At 38.2% G+C, this 20003-nt stretch overlaps 2 protein-coding genes across 3 annotated transcripts; both read right to left on the minus strand.

The window, feature by feature from the left end:
* Positions 1–78: 78 nt before the first annotated feature.
* Positions 79–5392, minus strand: pex11g (peroxisomal biogenesis factor 11 gamma). The gene is made up of 5 exons (XM_039810165.1): positions 5184–5392; positions 4306–4503; positions 3018–3196; positions 1497–1565; positions 79–1388 (listed from the first exon to the last, which is right to left on the minus strand). Exons 1-5 carry the CDS (start codon positions 5244–5246, stop codon positions 1151–1153), a joined length of 747 nt encoding a protein of 248 aa, XP_039666099.1. The 5' UTR covers positions 5247–5392; the 3' UTR covers positions 79–1150.
* Positions 5393–6233: 841 nt separating this feature from the next.
* Positions 6234–19943, minus strand: si:ch73-40i7.2 (FYN-binding protein 1). 2 transcript variants are annotated; one of them, XM_039811918.1, is made up of 16 exons: positions 19591–19943; positions 14113–14746; positions 13209–13323; positions 12749–12804; positions 12531–12565; positions 12197–12225; positions 11205–11337; positions 10674–10836; positions 9646–9796; positions 9415–9431; positions 8827–8887; positions 8516–8558; positions 8087–8249; positions 7742–7775; positions 7291–7334; positions 6234–7130 (listed from the first exon to the last, which is right to left on the minus strand). In XM_039811918.1, exons 1-16 carry the CDS (start codon positions 19753–19755, stop codon positions 7093–7095), a joined length of 1881 nt encoding a protein of 626 aa, XP_039667852.1. In that variant the 5' UTR covers positions 19756–19943; the 3' UTR covers positions 6234–7092. The 2 variants fall into 2 exon arrangements, with proteins under 2 accessions (XP_039667852.1, XP_039667851.1); XM_039811917.1 differs by having other exon boundaries at positions 13209–13326.
* Positions 19944–20003: the final 60 nt, after the last annotated feature.

Here is a 20003-nt window from a genome sequence, read left to right on the forward strand (position 1 = left end):
TGAAAGTAACAGTTGTCGACGTCATGTTGAGGCTTTCAGACCTGCTAAATCAAACATCGAAAAAACGATCCAACAGAGGAAAGACAATTCAATTTATTTAAAAAGTAAATTAGTTTACATCATCTAAAATAACTTTACATATAATTAAATTAAGCAGCTGTCTCATTTGACCAGTGACACATACTGTGTCCATATACAACTTCATCAGTGTTGTCTGGGGGCTGTTCTACTGATTCTTAAATGCAATTCAGCTAATGTCAACACCTGAGGAAGTTATTAGTGAAACCAGTTGTTGTAGTGTAGCTTGGGGACATTACATCCGTTAAGTTGGTCTTTAAACAGTAGGCCTATGTGAAACAAATCTAATTTTTACTTGAGGCATTTCAGTAAAAAAAAGTGCAAGATTGAAAATTAGGTGTATGGAGTGTGTATATAAGGCAACAATTTACCAGTCTTTAAACTGTCATTGTATCTCTCATAAAATCACCCCACAGCTTTAATGTATAAACACAACTATTTATCTTCCCTGTACTGTAAGTAGGAGGGTATTATGTGCCAAATACAAAGTCGATTCACCCCAAGGAGCTGCCTCCAATTAACTATGTTATCAGGACTTCATTGTCATGCAGTATCTGAATACTGATTTCTGAAAACCTAACAAAGTACATTGAACTAAACTCCATGTAAATACTTTTATCTGCATGTAATGACACATACATTCTAAATACATTTCACATTTGTGTGATTGTGTGAGCTGAGAAATAATAACTAAGTAAAGGAACATTTTAATTGATTCATCTCATTATGAAGTCTTGCCTCCAACTGTCTGATGACAGACTTGAATGTCCAAATAGTAATTGAAGATGTTTTTGGCCCTTTTCCAAGAGGCTTTCAGTGACATCTAATGAAGCACTTGGACGACTACAGTAGCTACAAGTCTACTTAGATTCACATATCATAGGTCGTTATAGGTCCAGATGATTTTTTTATGTTCTTTAGACATTATAGTCGGTACAAGATAGAAATAAATCTCCACAGACAGTCGGACAGGAATCTGATCACATTCCAGATCTGCTACACATCCTTTCACTCAGCATTTTCCACCAGTACACATCATTCATTCAGCCAGTCAGCAATTAAAGCACCTGATCTATTCCTCACTGTGAGGTGTAGACAATGTACTGTCTGTCTCGTTGCTGTGCCCAGCGTTCATCTGGATCAAACCAATCAGAGAGGAGATTGTGCCCATCAGCCCCACCAACCAGTTGGGGAATCGTCCCGCCCACAGGAAGCCGGGTGGCATCCAATGAATGGCATTACTAAGATCAGCCATGCTGCTGAGGATGGAGAGAACTTCCCCACGCATCTGTCTGCGGAGCTGAGAGCGACTGCAGGAGTAAAACACACAGGATCATCAGGACATTTTCTTTTACATTACAGAACAATGTCTCAGTGTGAGTGTGAATACTGTAGAAAGAAAACCGTATAAACAACACCTGTGGCCAGCTCCATCCCTCTCATATCTCTTGAGCTTCTTCTTCAGTAGCAGCAGAACTCGGAGCGATCTAAAGAGATGAAGATTCACACTCACACTTCATCTCAGACTGACAATGTTTCATTGGCATTTGCTCCAAATTCAGCAAGTAAAGCAAGTGACTTAGTAGTGCTCAATCTTACAAATTATTCTGTTAATATGATCAGCATTTTCCTAAATAAATAGGTAAAATAAATCCACTTGTGATATATTTTGACAGGTGGAGGAAAAATATGATTACAATATATTTAATTTACTTGAAGGATAAGGCTGGCATTATGCTATATTTTTCAAATCCCATGAATAGACCAAAACCAACAACGTGTTAGTATGTCTTTCAGTATTCCCGATTTATGCGTCCTCAATAGTTTCTAATAAAGATCTTCACAAACACGTCACAAATATATAGTTTTTTAGTCTTTTTTTTTTTTAAATGCTCAATAATTTCCTAAAACAGCTGGTCACTGTAGCGTAAACATAAGGATTAATTATATTATAGTATTTCATGGGGACTATTTTTAGCCATGGATTAATACACATGTGGTGCTCTAGTAAGTATAAAGGAGCAGTTTGTTGTTTTGACTGAAAAAAAAGGTTTTGTCTAGACAGAAAACACTTGTTAAGTATCAATTCATTGTTGATTTCAGAAATTTTTTTTAATTTAGCCAGCCTTATCCGTTATATTCATTGTAGTAATAAAGTATGACTTCTGAATACTTTTGAACCATCATATAAAGCGACATTTGTCATTTCGCCACTCCATTAATTTAATGTCAGTGACTACGTTTACAAGCTGTCAATATTCGGGTTATGGTCGGGTTAAGGTCACTATTCGGGTTTCTGAAACATTCGGAATAACCCGTTTACATGCGTGAGCAGAGAGAGTTACTCCTGTATACATGGAATTTGTAATCAATTGGCAATATCCCGATGTAAACGGCGACACACGGTTAGCGTCTGGACGTACGGACAAACCCTGCTTCGCGTAACTTTTCGGTCACCTTCTTATAAATCTCACTATCTCGGTACTTTCTGCCGTCAACAAAAGACATTATATTCATGGTTTTCACCACACTAATAAAGAAATTGGTTTCCTCCTCGCTCCAAAAGGGTGGTGCTGTGCTGCGTCTCGCCATGTTTACCTCATAGACAGTAAGGTTTACCTCTACTTCTTGTTTACTTCTGGTATACTGCGCGCAGGTTTTCTGGCGCATACAAGAAGTTCCTCTACTCAAAAGACCAAGATTCCTTGTGAATAGAACATGCGCAGAACACAAATCAGTGTTCCTTTTGATGGGGATATGCCGATACGCGTTTACATGACCAAAATTTCGGGTTAGAAAAGGGGTAACCCAGGTATCATTTTCGGGTTTTTAAAAACCGGAATATGAGCATATTCGTGTTTTTGCCGGTGTTTACATGGCCGTGCGCGACCGGGTTATTGCTAATCAGATTTGATGTTCGTAGAGAGGGGATTTCAGACCTGAGTATTCCCAGCAGCAGCGAGGTACCCCACAGCACCGTGCCGAACAGCCACCACTTATCAGACTTCACTTTGATCAGCTCAGCATCAGCAGCCCACGCGATGTGTTCACAGGGGTAGTAGAGCTGGTCGGCCACGTTGGTCAGCACCGATATCCAGCGCACGCCCACGTCCTCCTCCTTCCAAAGACAAGAGGCCATATGCGTTAATGCTGCACTTTACAGGGTAAAGCTGCATGTATGTGTCATGTCAGCCTATTGGCAAGAACTGTTTTCACATAGAACGCAACTATTTGATGTGTTTAAAAACATTATATTTATATTTGTTTTATCCATATTGTTCTCAAATCAAACATTTGACCACCTTGCCAACAAGCTGGTAAGGAAGGCCAGCTCTGTGGCCGGGCTGGCACCCCTCTGATCCTCTCCGTGACATATATATTATATATACATTAAAAACATTTTTCTTATTATCTTGGTTTAGTTTTCAACTCTTAATACCTCTCCTGTGTTTTATTCTCATTGCTGTTGCTACTATGACACCTGAATTTCCCTCTGGGGATTAATACAGGTTTATCTTATCTTATATTTTACTGTATGTACATTATATTAAACAGACAAACACTAAGCACCATTAGTTATATTAGCCTGGTGTACACTGTTTACTTAGACTTGTTGACTCTGCAATTAATCACACCACTATCACTCTATCATGTAATTTTGTCTCCAAATGCTCTTGTATAGTTTGTATTTTTATTCTATTCTTATTTTATGTACCTCTTATTATTTATTTTTTATTGTTACTTTCTATTTTTATCTGTATTTATTTCTGTCCTTGTACTCCTGCAACAACCAAACTTCCCCACTGGGGATTAATAAAGGTGTATCTTATCTTATTTTAACAAAGATTAAAGAATTTTAATTTTGAATGAATCAACAGTGTATCCAGAGTCTTAGCAAACATAACCACTGTCAAAGCTTCATGGGAACTGTAGCTGTTGAACACTAACACAATAATCACAACTAATACTTTTATCTTTTTTTTTAAATGAAAAAGTGTTAAATTGTACTATCCAATACAACAGCTGATGCCCATTTTGCTTAGAATAAGGAGAGAACCCTATTATCGCGTTTTAACCCTTCAGACGAAATAAACCATCTAGTGGAATGGAAACTAATCCATCCCTCCCCACTGGATTATGAAGAATAAAAAGACTGAATGGATAAATAGGATGGTGCAGTGTTGTTGTTGTCGTTGTTGTTGTTGTTGTTGTTGTTGTGTGGCTCACCCGGCCTCCAAACCCATAGCTGTGGGAGTAAGCCAGCATGGAAAGATCATCAAACAGCCTCAGCACCGTCCGGCAGTGGCTAAGCTGAGCAGAAAACAGCAGCAGACGTTTCCCGAGCCGGTTAGATGAAACGTCTGTTTCTGCCTTCCGGGAAAGAACTCCTCCAACCAGCTGCGAGCCATAACAGACAGTCCTGATCTGAAAGACAAACGGAGGAAGAAAACACATGGTAGTACTCAAAGTACCTTTAGGAGACAGGAGTGTTTATGAAAAAGGAGACTTTACTTTCAGGGATGTAGTGAAAGCTGATTGTATTTGAATGATTTGTGGAACAATTTTGTGGAACTTACTTTTTTGTTCTTTGAAAAGTTAAAACGTTTTGAAAAGTACGTTCTAATAAGCCACCATTTATGAAATGCTACTAATCCTTTATAGATCAGTTATAAGATTTAAAAGAACAGTTAGGGTTTAACAAGTACCACTCTCTACTAAGCCACCCTGTCTTAAGGGTTTACAAGTTGTAACCATTACTCAGCGGTGGAATGTAACTAAGTACATTTACTCAAAAAACACTTTTTAGGTACTTGTACTTTACTTAAGTAAGATTTTGAATGCTCGACTTTTACTTGTAACAGAGTATTTTTTACACTGCAGTACAACTTGTATTACCTCTTCGACCACTGCCAATACCTTTATTAATGATTAATACTGACTTCTATTTTCCTGTCAAACGTGCACACTCTCAGGTTGAATGGATGGAGTATAAAACCAAAACTAATTTAAAACTAATGAACTACCCCATATGGATAACAGTTTGGTGTTCATGTGCACCCCTGATCATTTACATGTTTAAATATAAAACTACACGAGTTACTTACAACTTTATCTCTTCCTCTGTATGACTCCAGCAGTCGGACAAGAGACTCCACAGACGGCTGCATATCTGTCTATCTGTCTGTCTGTCTGCTGCTGAAACACTCTCACAACGCGATGCAATAAATAAACACTGACATATGAAGCTCCTGCATAACATCTACACTACTAAAACCTGGACTTTGAAACAGGAAGTACCGCAATTAGGACTCAAGTAAACGATCACCGATTCAATCGAACCTCTTCGTCTTCTTTTTTTTGGGGGGGGCGGGGGGGGGCTTTTCCGCCTTTAATCGACAGGACAGCAAGGTGAGAGAGGGGGGAAGACATGCAGGAAATCGTCACAGGTCGGATTCCAACCCTGGACCTCTGCGTCGAGGAATAAACCTCTAAGTAGATGTGCGCCTGCTCTACCCACTGAGACAACCCGGCCGCAAAATTCATGGCAAAATTACGAATCCCACTATGGCCACGCCAAGACCCGCCCTACGAAGCAGCCTGATTGGTTGAGGTTAGGCATTTGACCTCGAGTGGTTGAGGTTAGGGTTAGGGGATTGGTCAGGAGATAGGACCTGTACATGTAAGCATGGACGCCTGGCTAATAGTAGTGTGTGAATGCTATTGAAGGGCGGTGGGAGAAAAAAATATCGCAACGCGGCCCCCCGGCCACGTCTTCGTCTTCTTTTGTTAATACATCCATGGTCCTAGTGTACTGCTGCCCTCTTCAGTTTGGGCACCATAATTTATGCTTTAACGATACAGGCTGATGTAGGCCTATCTATATCAGACAGTAAATAGGCAGGCCTACGTCAGAAGCATTTTCAGTTTAGCCTACTGCTATTGTTGATTAGGCTATATATTCTAATTATATATTTTCCCACCCAAATATTGCTGTTTTTTCTGGTTAATTTCTTCTGCTTCATTTCCATACAGCTCCAAAAATAGGTTGAGTCCATATTCCTCCTCCACTTTACTAAACATAACACTTCAAGGGGCTAATGGTCTTTATTTTTATTCAAAAAAGACAGAAAAAAGTCAATTAAAAAGGGACACAATTACCAGTAAAAATGTATTTTATTTATTTTAAATTATCTCAGGGGAACGATACACAAAGCGACAGTAATAGTGTATTCATTTTCTATACAAGCAGTTTAACAAACCATGCAATGATAACGAGTTTGATATTCTCCTCCAACCATCCATTCATCCATTTTCATCCGCTTATTGCGGGGACAGCAGGCTAAGCAAAGTTTCCAGACGTCACTCTCCCCAGCAACGTTTTCCTGCTCTTCCTGAGGAACCCTGAGGTGTGGCCAGATGAGATATACTGGATAATCTCTTGTTGGAGCCTATTACCAGTTGGACGTGCCCGGAAAACCTCTACCAGGATGCATCCTGGTTAGATGCCCGAACCACCTCAACTGGCCCCTTTCATGATGAAGGAGCAGCGGCCCCACTTCAAGTGTGTGTGGTGTGTGTGTGTGTGTGTGTGTGTGTGTGTGTGTGTGTGTGTGCGTGCGTGCGTGCGTGTGTGTGTTGTGTGTGTGTGTGTGTGTATCTAGACAGATCTCTTTCTTCACACTATTTTCTGTTTTTGTCCCTCAGTTTTATTTAGTTTTTATACAATTTTAGTTTTATATCAGCTAGTTTGTTTATTTTTTTAGTTTGTGAGCCAGACAGCTATTTTCTGTTCCACCTCAGTTGTAACAGGCCGCCTGGTGTTTAATTATTAATAAAAGTTTAGTTTTTAATTGAATGCAACAGGTGGAGTTAAGTAAAGCAAAAATGTGTATCCAGGTGGATACTTATATAGTATTATATAGCTTTATAAGTTTTACATGTTTGTATAGTTTGTTTCTTTTGTCTGTCTGTATATCTCTCTTTCTTACTGTGTTAGTCTGTGTTTAGTTTGTTTCAATAATCAGTGTGTGGAGAGTCGTTGTCATAGACGTCTGAAATAAAATAAAATAAAAATGTCCTTACAAAATAGAATTAAAAGTAAGACAAACACATGGGGTTTCAAGAGTGAATATTTAAGATTACTTCAGAAATTACTGAGGCACAGTTTGCATGGCATTTATTGAAGAACATGAAGATCTAAAGATAACTCACCGGCACTGCCTGCGTATTCAACATCGTCATAAATGTCTCCTTCCCTGTAGAGGAAGATTGATGTTAAACTGGCTAGGTATTTTTATTGTTATTTCTAGACATATCACTTGCTAACATCAAATCAACATTGAGTTTAATCAATGTACTATTCTCGTGGATGAGAACAAAATGCATTATACTTGAGCGCAGATGAAATGGAAAGATGTGTACCATGTTTAGATTTGTAAAAAATAGAATATGTACAACTTTTTACTAATTTAATCTACACTATCAAAAACAACAACAACACATAGCTTTATCAAAGTATCAAAGTCAAAGAGGAGCATACCAAAAGTGTATTTACAGGAAAGTAAAAATTATTTATTTATTTATAGCAAAGACTATAAGAGACTAAATGAAAGTAATGCTATGGTGGCAGTTCCACATATGAAACTGATGAGGATTAACTTACATTTGAAGAAGAAGAGATCTGGACACATAGCCATCTGTGAGAGGTAATACAAAACATAATTTATGTAAAACAGTCACATTAAATTTGTAATATACTGGCTAAATTGGGTATCCCCTGACTTTTTTTTTTGCACCACCAGCAGGTCAAAGTTTTGACTCCAGTGAAATATCATGTATATGTTGTTAGCATTTAGCTCAAAGTCCTAGAGCCATTAGTATGGCTGTAGTCTTATTAATCACATAGCCATGACAATAAAGATAAACTTTCACCCTTTTTCAAACTGCTTATGTATCATGTGCTGCATCTTAACACACAATCAAAGAGGGATGTGAAGTGTTTACATACATTTTCCAGCCTGGTTGCAACACAGAGCTTTCTTGCTGTTGGTGAGCTGAATGACTTCCACGACTTCTCCTGGAGTCACATGCAGATCCTTCCCCCCTGGCTTCTTTATGATGCTATTAGGATCTACCATCATGGTGTGCAGCACCCTGAGAGGCCCTTCATACTAGGAAACAATAGTTGCAGTGATCAGTTTTTAAGTATTTTCTAAATTTCAGTAATTGTCTTAATGGGAGCAGTGTAACATGTTTATGCTATAGGCTGTGCATTATATGGAAATGATGCTGTTGTTTTCTTTTCTTTCTAAACATGTTTCCCCAAATTATTCAGGAACAAATAATAAGTAATATAACTATTCCTTTATGCTGATGACACTGCTTTATATGCTACTAAAACCAAATTATCTGGTGTGAAAGTGTGAAAACAATTTACCTTAAATCTTTTCCTTAGCTCTTTCTCCAATTTGGGATCTATGCTGGAAATAAACAGAGGATTTAACAGTTAATCAAGAAGCATATCAATGCATTTATCAGCAACGCATTTTCTCAGATTTTCCTCTGCAAATTAATAAAATAGATAGAGGGAGACTTGTTCTGTTTTTTTCTGTATTTGAACATTCTTCATTTGGTCTTTAAATAAATAAATACATCTTTACATTACACAAATACTGGAGTTGCACTGAGCTGTCAATATCTCAAGCTCTCATTTCCTGTTCCCTTTCAGTGGAACAGAGGAATAGATACCTGATTTCAGGCGGTGGTGGGGGGAAACCCTCAGTTATTGGTTCAACATCATCATAGTCATCTGAGGATCAAACAAAAAGTACAGTAAAAGTAAAAGGATATTGTCTTCTTGTAATAATCATTAACATTATCTGTTGAAACAATCAGACAAAAAAAAATATTTATCATTGTGGGAGAAAATGATTAAATGAAGTAAGCAAGCTAAGCTGCTTATTTTATGGAAACTTTCAATGGATCAAGTTGGTCATGTTTCTCATTCTTCAAGTTGTCAAATATCCTACTGAGCTTTAGCAAGCTGTGATATTGCAAGAGTGTTATTGTATACGTTAATTTCAATTGCAGTTGAAGCCATTAATTGTGAACAATAATTGAATAAGAACAGACTTTTTAAGGTTTGCTCTTGAATCCCTATTACCTATTTACACTTTTTAACAACAGAAAAAAATGAATTAAACCAAACAAGCTGGTCTTTATGTTAAAAAATGGCTACTGTGTCGTTTCTTTTGAGTCAAATAAAAACTGCCTGATTTTACCTAGTATCAAGCCTAATCAGCCAATAATGTGTATGTCTGGTGTGTTGTCACTTACCATCATCTTGAAGCATGCTGCAGATTAGAGGAAACATAATATTAGTTGGAACAGATGTGGGTGTAACTGAGAAAGCAATGCAACCAAACATGTAGGTGAGTTTACAGGTGGTAGGCTACAAATGACTTCAAAAGATTTGGGAAAAGTTGGCTGAAGAGTAGTATATCATTTTTATCACAATATAATAAAAAAAATATGTCAATACAGCAGGATTAACATGATCTACTGTACCTGTCACTGCTATTGGACTCAACATATAACATCAGTGGGGGGTCTGGAGGTGGTGGAGGCAACGGTGATGTGTCTATTTTTCTGAACTGTAGCAATTTGCGCTTTACTGCCTCATAGTCAACATCCACACATGTGTTACTGATGTATCCGCCTGCCGGATAACACAACATCAAGATGGTATACTTCATTATGACAATTGCTTGCATAGTGTCACTGTCGGGCAGAAACCTATCTTTTTTTTTCTTCCATAAATCAATGCTATTGGTCAACTTTTATGTCTATCTGTGGGTTTTTATAAATATTTAAACAGTGATGAGGTGATTCTGTCTGACTTTGAATAAGAAAATTAGCTCAATAAAATGTTTTCAAATTAGCCATTTTCATTACTTGAAAAGCAATGGTTTTGGTTTTCACCCAGCAACGATATGTTTTACTAGAAAGGTTAATCAAACACTAGAGGAGGTATGCAATAAAATAGAGACTGGTAGGTTGAAAAAGATAAGGCCACAAGGATTTTTTGGTTTCACAAATTGAGTTGAGGATCATCTGCATAACATGAGACATTATAAATACATAATAAGGTATAAGCCATGGCAGGACCACAGTCATTTGAGAAAGCAAGGCCCAGACAAAATGTCTTCAAACTGAAGATCTAAATTATTATCACTCAAGTGTTTTAATATGCAAATGTAAATGTTTATCAAAACAGGTGGGTGGAAACTAATAGTATGATGATTACCCTATGCCTACCACACACACATGCATGCACGCACGCACACACGCACGCGCGCACGCACGCACGCATGCACGCACGCACGCACACACACACACACATACACACACACACACACACACACACACATACTGCTGCTGGCTATTTACAGAAAACACAGGCGCTACACAGGACTTCCAGCCTAGTATCAACAAGCTTGCCTATCTCTGCAGTGTTTTAGGTTGATGTAGGTGAATTTTCTAACTTTATGGCACTAAAGAGAGGTTCAGACTGGAAGATTTAAAGTAAAACTCACAGTTTCCTTTAAGAGAGCGAGCCAACCATTTGCCTCCTGGGTTATTCTTCACTCTGAGGATCTCCACGCTCTCTCCTTCGCGTACGCTGAGGTCCAGTTTTCCTCCTCCATGCCAGTCATGCCTCACTCTGGCTGTATGAAGAACCTCCACCTCACCTTGCAACTACAGAAGGGCAGAAATAAAGTTGTGAAAGTTGACAATTACAATAACAGAAATGAATAAGGTTTGGATCAGTTTGGAGTGGGTGGATTCAAAGAATCCTAATGCTTGAGCTAAGTTGCAGATTGGAATTATATAGAAATAATACAAATATATTTTAACATGCTTTTTTTTAGGTTATGTAACTGTAGCTAACCCACTGTGGTTTAAAATGTTTAAACTACTAAACATCCAATCTGTAAATAGCTACATGTTTTGTAAGGTGGTGCATTTTCATCCATGTCAACAAAATACAAAAGTGATGATATCTGATCGGCTGTTGTAAAAGCTGGACTCAGAGGTTTTCATGGAGGACAAAATGATGTTGGTACCTGAAAGTTCTTCCTCAACTCATTTTCTTTTTTTTGACGCTCCATCTGATCTTTCTTCTCCTTCGCAAGTTGTATCTTTGCTTCTTTTTTGTTTTGCTTCTCAGCATTTAACTGGTTTAGCTCCAATTGGTCCCTATAAAGGAACAATTCAAATGTGAAATTACTTGTTTGTTTTTTTGACAGTTCTTCACATCACAGCATTCTCCTGCTACATGAATTACAAGCCGAATTACAGACATTGTCATCCCTAGACACGCCAAACAATGCCTTCACATTAATTTACTCATATTTTGTTCATAGTAGTCCCATTACTTTGACTCTGTGGAAAAAGGTGTATATTTGTGGTTAACTGAAAAAAATCAAACGACAAAACATTAGTTTTACATGTTACATAAGTGACAACAATCAACATGATTGTGTCGTGAGGACTGAATTCATTAATTCAGCTGTAAGCACTTCACAGTAAACTGTTTTACCAACTGCAGTATCCCACAAACTTTACGCCTTTGTTCCAATGTGCCCACATATCTGTGTTTTATCACTATATCCTGCTTTAACAGAAAACATGTTGAATCACAAAAAATGTCATTGCATCACTGTACACTTGTGGAGCATTTAATGTAGCTTCCCATACACATTATATTAAACCATACAGAAACTACAATCCATCATATGCTGTTTCTTTGCGATTTTAAATTTAAAGGAGCAGAGATTGTTGTCAGGAATAGTTTGATGTTGTGTCAAAGGCATTAAACTGCAAAGACAAATTGTGAAAGCATTTAAGGTAATTTAAAAGTAGTTGCAATAGTGGTTGTTGCACAAGTCACTGCTTCAGTAGGTGCAAAAATAAGAGCAGCAGTAACAGAAATAATAGAAATACTGTCCCCCTTCGTGTTCATGCAGCTGCAGCCACTTTCTACTTTTAGCCAGTGTAGTGCTTAACAAATACAGAAACAATGGTTTAATGGTAAAGGCAAAATGTTTATACTTACTCATCAATAAACTCATACACGTCGTCATCCTGCAAGAGAAAAAGTTTTATTTGCACTTTTAAAGAACAAAGAAAAACATCCACATACAGGAATTATTAAATTAAAGGGAATGTCAGTGTCTGCTCTACTGACAATGAATACAGTTTAATTGCCATTTGTCTCACCATTATAAATAAATAATTCATCAGTGTAAACTGGAATTTAAACTTCTTTCTAATTTTAGTTTCTGTTTTTTTAGGGAAGAACGCAACACGTTCTCACAAGAGGAGCTACCTGGTTTTGAATTATTATAATGGGAGGCATTCTCAATTTAAAGTAAGTTAAAATTTCATACCCCATCAATGCACGGTGAACTGTCACTCCAGGAATCTGTGAAGTCACACAATATAAAGACATGAAAGGCATGTCTTCTGTTAGAAAAAGTGGCACATTATCTTAATATTAACACAAGGATTTTAGAAGTCATTACTTCATTGCTTAAAATGTGTCAGATAAACAAGATCGTCAAGAGCAAAAGGAGTAATGCATCAATAAACAAGCTGCAATAGTTACCGTTCTTCTCAAAGCTTGCGATGTCATCGTAGAAGTCCTGGTTATCCTCAATGTCCCTGCAATCAAAAAACGGTTCTTTATTCATCAATTGTTTACGTGACATGTATCTTAGACCACTCGACACCTGCATGCTACAGAAGTTTAGAAAAATATGCCCAGATATTTGCCATTTTAGATATATATTTTAAACTCTAAAGTTAGAGTCTCTGATATGATTTATTCTCCTTAAAGTGCATTGTTGAGTTTCACACTTTGCCTGTCTACCATCTTTACATTATAGCAACTGTGGTGGAAATAAGAATCTGACTTTATTGTGGCATTCTCAGGGATTTTATTGTGGCTGATTGTGTATTTAATGGATGTGAAATACATGACATGAAATGAAAATCACGTTCTTGTTAATGCATCCCTGCAGGTACTTTAATAACATAAGCATAATGTGAAATCGATTAATACTTACACAGAGGCAATTTGGTGCGGCAGCCTGCTGGGTTTGTTGGATCGTTGTGGTGGCAGTTTTGGAGGACTGATGATTGTGGGTAAAGACATCTTTTTGCCTGCTGAGCCCGGGGAACCTGCTGGGAGAACCAGAGAGAATGTTATTATGCGAAACCTTCACAGCTAAATGAGACAAATAACCAACAATGAACAGTCACACACACGTACTTGAAGCAATATTTAGATCTTAAAATGTATCAATTTAATGGACTTAACTTTCCATCAAAAGTTTAAATTCAAAATATATAGCAAGCAATGGAAAAAATCTTTTTAGTTAAAAAAAAATACATATAGGCTATCTTAATTCAACAAAACAATAAGAATAGTAGAAAAGTAAAATGGTAACATACCTCATCAATTTTTTTCATAACAGACATTTTGACAGAGCAAACCTGTTACTAAAAACATTAATGGCAGTTTCTTTCTGTTCATGTGTCCCAGTAAATATTGACAGTGGGACAGTGAGCCAGCATGCACAATATTAGGACCTTGAAACTGAAGCAGCTAAATGGAATTCAGCCATTGATAATATAGTGGTAACACCTGCTTTTCCCACTGTGACATGTCAAATGTCTTCTGACAAAATGATATCAGGGCAGGAAGTAAACTAGTTTGTCTATTGACTAATCTTCCAAATGCTCCAGCCACTGTCATGATTTTGCAAATAATTATTTAAAGAGAATGAATATTGATTGTCTTCTTTTCATCTGGAAGGAAACGAAATGAGCCGGCCTTTTAGAAACACTAGGCCAGAAAGTCAAAAGCATTGAAATTCCAGTGCTCACCAGGAATGTCCAGATCGTCTGTGATTTAGTTGAGTCCCAGATAATTACAAATCTATGAGCAAATAAGCCCGAGGGACTCACCGTCACTCTTTCTTGGACCAGGAAGGGCAGGTCCTCGATTGGAGCTCAGAAAGGGCTCCAGGTTGACATTAGGAGGGCGTTTGGGTTTCAAAGGCAGAGGTCCTTCAGGGGGTAGACGCCTCCTGAGTGGGGTCACGTCCCCTGCACTCCTCTGTCGGGGCTGCAGTCGAAGTGGTAGAGGGGTGGAGGTGGGAGCTGGTGCAGGGGGCTGAGCTGATGCCGGAGCCTGGGCGGGTTTGATGCCTGGAGGCCTCTGGTGCTTCATCATCATGTTCTGTAGCATCTCTCCCTTCTGCTTCACCTTGCCCAGTTCTGGCGGCTGGATGGATGCTCTGACCCCAGGATTGGGAGGCAGTCGAGGGAAAGAAACCGGTTTGGAGGGGATGGAGGGGACGGAGGCTGCCATCGGTTCTGCCCTCGGGAGCCTCCCCAGGCCTGGGCTAGCCATCGGAGGAGGAGGAATGGTAGGAGACAATCTGTGATGCGCCAGATCGTTCTCCGCCAGTGGCAGGATCAGTCTCCCAAACCCAGGTCGTGGAGATTTTGGGGAGCCGCTGTCTCGGCTGCTGGTGTCCGAGTTGCTGGCCTTGTTGTTGAACCTGGCCCTCAGAGCCTTGACATCAACGTTCTCCCCCTGACAACAACACAGGAGCACAAACTCAACTGCAGCTGCTTTGTTTTTAAAGCAGGAAGTTAGCAGCACAGCACACAGCAAAGCATGCCCCCCACGCTCACAAACACACACCGCTCGTCAAACCCCTACGCTATCTTTACAAAGTGAGAATGCATCGTGCAGCAACACAGTTTCCTGGTTGGTTTGATCTTCACAGAGCTGAGAAGTCTCCTTCTCCTCCTCTGTGCAGCAGAAAACTTTTATCAGTGCAATCTGAACAGATTTAGAAAGATATTGAAGGCTGCATTTAGTAATTATGAATCCTATCAGAGATTGTGATCATTATAAGCAATCACTAAGGAGACATTAAAATCTTTTTTTTATGTTAAAACAGGTGGTTGGAATTTTTGTTTTATCAAGAGTTTTCATGGAAATGGTAGAAATGAGCCAATGTAGCCGATACAATCCTTCAACTCAGGTTATCTGCTGCGTATCGGTCCGAAACCACTGCTCTCTTTGTCCAAATTTAATATCGGTTTACCTCAACACAATTGGACAATTTTGACATGAGGTCATAGATTACTGTGGCAAAACTGCACTGAATAAATGTAACAGAAACACATTATATAGTGACACTGACAAAGAAAATGAATTGAAGGCGGGTCAGTCTATAAAATGCAGCATTATGTTCTACCGATGCTTGAAGCAATAAGGGGCTCCCTGACTTTGACGACTCAGTTGATGCTTTTCTGAGATTTAATGACAGATTTTAATAATAATAATAATAATAATACATTTTATTTGTATTGCACTTTACATTTACAGCAATCTCAAAGTGCTACAGAGCATATAATCATATAAATAAAAAGGTCAAGGTCAAGGTCAAGGTCAAAGTAGTTTAAAAGGAAAAACTATAAAATACATTTAGTAAAAAGCTTTTCTAAAAAGCTATGTTTTTAGGTTTTGTTTAAAATAATCTGTAGTCTGTGGGGCCCTCAGGTGGTCAGGGAGGGCGTTCCACAGCCTCAGAGCAGCGGAAGAAAAGGCCCTATCACCCATGCTGCAGAGCTTGGTTCTGGGGGCATTTTAAAGGGTAGTAGGGTAGGATGTTCCCTTTGTTGCATCTTTTGTATTTTGGTCATTTAAGGTCACAATGACAATAACATGCAAAAACCAAAGCTCATAAAAATAGTGATGACGTGCAGATGAGCATCTTTATAGGAGGGAGTTTGGTATCCTGCCAGGTTGGTTATTATAATTATTACAGCAATGATGTCATGTTGTTATTTTTATGTTTGACCACTCCCTGAAATTCTTGTTATATTTTATGATACTGTATTTTCTGTGCACCAGGTACGTAACGCTGGTTTTAAAAAGGTACTATAGAAATACATTTTACTTAATTAAAGTGATGGTTCAGAGTAATTTACCCTAGGTTCCTTAGCACCAGCAATCCCGAAGCTTTCACTTCCGTCTAACATTGAGCGTTAGCGTAGCGTTAGCCGCTGAATAGCTTAGCGCGTGGCTAATGGACCAAAGTTTTTATTTCTTAAATGACCCACTAATAATCCGAAATGATACAACAGGTTTACACATAGAATGATAGTTGTTATGTACACCAGAAGTTTATGTAAATAACACTTGCCTGCTGGCTTCTGCTCTCTGCTGCTGTTGCTGCTGTGAGTCTAACTGCAGGTAGCAGCAGCAGCAGCAGCAACAGAGAGCAGAAGAGAGCAGGCAAGTGTTCATAAACTCTCTGGTGTACTTACAAACTTTCCAATCCATCGTTTTGTGAGTGCATAACCTATTTGTACTAGTGTAGACCTTTGGTATCATTTCGGGCATTATTAGTGGGGTCATTTACGAGATACAAACGTGGGTCCATTAGCCCCTGCGCTAAGCTATTCAGCGGCTAACGCTACTCTACGCTAACTCGCCCAATGTTAGACCCAGGTGAAAAAAGCTTCTGGGGGGGTGTTTGGCTCGAGGTCATGGTGCAAAGGACCCTAGGGTAAATTACTCCGAACCATCACTTTAAAAACACTATCTTGGTGGCATTAACTGTGTCTTTGCAAAATGAACCCATCTGCTTGTGCCTGGTGAGCAGAAATTGATGTTGGTCTCTCTTCTTATTAGATGTTTGGAAGTAATTTCCTCTCTGGTTCCTCTCACTCCCAGTGAACTGCACCACACTGCTGCTCAGTAGAACTCTGCTGTTGGTATTTGTGAGAGGACTTTTTATACTCAGTGGCCACTTTATTAGATAAAACTTTAAAGACTAATGCAATCCAATACAACAGCTCAACCGTGAATTCTACCTTTACAATGATAACAATGTTCAGTTTTGATTGGGACTATCCAAGAAATATTAATGTAACTATGTGTTTATTAAGGTTGTAGTTTGCAGTGTTGTTGAACTTGTTGAATTAACACCTCTCTGACAGTGTCAACAGCAACTGAAGGTGTACCTAATCCATTTTTTTTTTCACTTTGGAGTGTATATGAGAGAGGAAACAGAGGAAAATTTGACATGAGTCTCACTCATTTTTAGGCATCTGTGACATTATTTGGGGTTTAAATGTTGTCATTCTCACCTAAACAAATGGACCAAAAAAAGAGGGATGAGAATTTGACCAAAGGGCTCGGAACAGTTTAAAACGAAGCCCAGGCAGAGATTATATCATTGGTTGAGTTCAACTTCAATAGGTAGAGTCAGAAAACTGTTTTAATAGAACAATAGGCAGTTGACTCAAAAATATGATAAGCAAGGAGGGAAAATGAGGGAAATAAAAGTACATTTAATTATGATTCAATACGTCTCATCCTCTGTTATGGTGACAAATAAAAACACGATGGCAATAAAGAAATTACACTATCTATTGCCTGAATACCATTGTATTTTAGGATGCCTATTGTCAGCTGGCCCAGGGACTACAGGTGGAAATTAGCCATAGAGGCTAAAGCTGCTCCTTTTACTGTGCAGTTAATTAAAGGGGAATGTTCACGACATTATCAACTAATAAACTAAACTAAAGTTGTAACAAAGCCAAACAGAGGGTGCAAAGAGGAGCAGGAAATGCTCACAACCACACAGCTCTGTACCTCAGCAAGCATCCTGCACCGGTTACCATAGAAACGCCCTCCACTGTCACTCCTGTACCAATACGCTGCAAGCTGTGTGCTCTCAGTTGTCTCAAGGAATGAAGAAAACCCACTTTGCTCTATATACCACAAAACACACACAACACGCAGACGGTGTTCCACTTTCAGTCAGAGCGCGCCTGCAGAAGAGTGTGTGCATGTGTATGCTTCTATACGTTTGTGCCCTTTGGCAGTGACACAACATCGCAGATGTTCTTAAAACGGTGTCGCCACAGATTGTAGCTGTGCAGGTGGGCTGCAGAGAAAAACTGACAACACTGACATTTTTTAAAATGTATGACTAAAAGTGACAAAATAAAGACAAAGTAAATAAAATATGACTTAATCACAGTCATAACTTATATTGAACTTTAAAATATTTTCTGGTGCATTAAAGCCAACATTTTCTAAAATAGGCTATCGAAGAACTCTACTGATCTGGTCTTCTGTTGATCTCTACTATCTATCTTTGTAAAGCATTTTGAATTGCCCTAACCTGTACGAAAGGAACTATACAGATTAGAGCTGGTCAATATATCGATATTATATCGATATTGTGATATGAGACTAGATATTGTCTTAGATTTTGGATATCGTAATATCGTAATATGACATAAGTGTTGTCTTTTCCTGGTTTTAAAGGCTGCATTACAGTAAAGTTACGTAATTTTCTGAACTTACCAGACTGTTGTAACTGTTCTATTATTTGCCTTTACCCACATAGTCCTTATATTCACATTACTGATGATTATTTATCAAAAATCCCATTGTGTAACTATTTTGTGAACGCACCAATAGTCAACACTACAATATCGTTGCGGTATTGATATTGAGGTATTTGGTCAAAAATATCATGATATTTGATTTTCTCCATATTGCCCAGTCCTTATACAGATACAGTTTGATTCAATGTACTCAGGTAATATTAATCTTTTATCACATATTAGGTACCAGCCAGTCTCTGCTACAGAAAACAGGCATTTGATGTAGTCGATTCATTAATTTATTTGTTAATGTGTTTAATAACTTCCAAATTTAGAATCAGAATCATATTTATTACCAAAGAAAGTTTTGACTTGCACGGAATTTGCCTTGGCGTATTTGTTGCATACAATAAACGTATCAAAAGGGGAATAAACAATAAGGCAAAGTAGTTTACAATATTTTTTCTGGTTACAGGATCCCTACAATTTAAAGACCTTTATTCTATATATTAAAAAGTCTTGAAATACAATTAACATGTGTAGTTTAAGAGAAATGTAGGAAGATAGAACAGTGGAAGTAAAGCACCACTGAACACACTGTAAATCATTTACCACTGATAGTGTGTAATAAAGCTTTCTTTCATCAGCAGCAGCCTGAACATTTATTTCAAAATCCAACTTCCCCTTCTGCTGTGAAATTATGTAAGTACTTTCGGGAACAACTGGAGCCAGTCCGTCAGATCATGAAAAGCAGGTTAAAAGTTTTAAAGGTGATTCAATGAGTAGCCTTCTTAGTTACATGACAGGAGGAAACTGAAGTTTCACCCGCCAGTGAAACAATAATATCTGCTGATGGTCTTTCTACAATGGTCAGGTTATTCATAGACACCTTGATGGTTAGGAGGAAATAGCCAGAATTAAAGTGTGAAAGGTGCTGTGGAGCAGTTGTTATTCACTCCATTGACAGACATATTAAAAACAACACTTCTTTAAATAACATAGTAAATAACAATTTCTTACCATATTTGCCTTTAGTGATGGTTTAATGATGAATAAAGTGCTCCATGTCCAGCAGTGATTCAGTACCGAGGCTAATGCTACTATACAGACCTGTGTTACTAAACTTACAGCAAATGAGGAAATGCTCAAGCGTAGGCAACAGGGTAACTGACAGCAACACAACATGGGATTATGAGAAACATCAACATGATGCCATCAGCCAGTTTCATTTTTTCTTAAAAGATTGGGTTTTTTATTATGTGTATGGAAATGTACAGTAATATGTGGGGGCACTATGTGATGACATTTCATGTGATGCAATGTTATTTCTTTTATCTTTCTGGCAACTCTCTTTTCTTTAAAAAAAAAGTTAAGAGAAAGAAGCAAAACTGAATGTCATAATTGCAGTTAAAAACACAAGACAAAGTGTCATA

The sequence above is a fragment of the Perca fluviatilis genome, chromosome 9 (genome assembly GCF_010015445.1).
Source record: "Perca fluviatilis chromosome 9, GENO_Pfluv_1.0, whole genome shotgun sequence".
Lineage (NCBI taxonomy): Eukaryota > Metazoa > Chordata > Actinopteri > Perciformes > Percidae > Perca > Perca fluviatilis.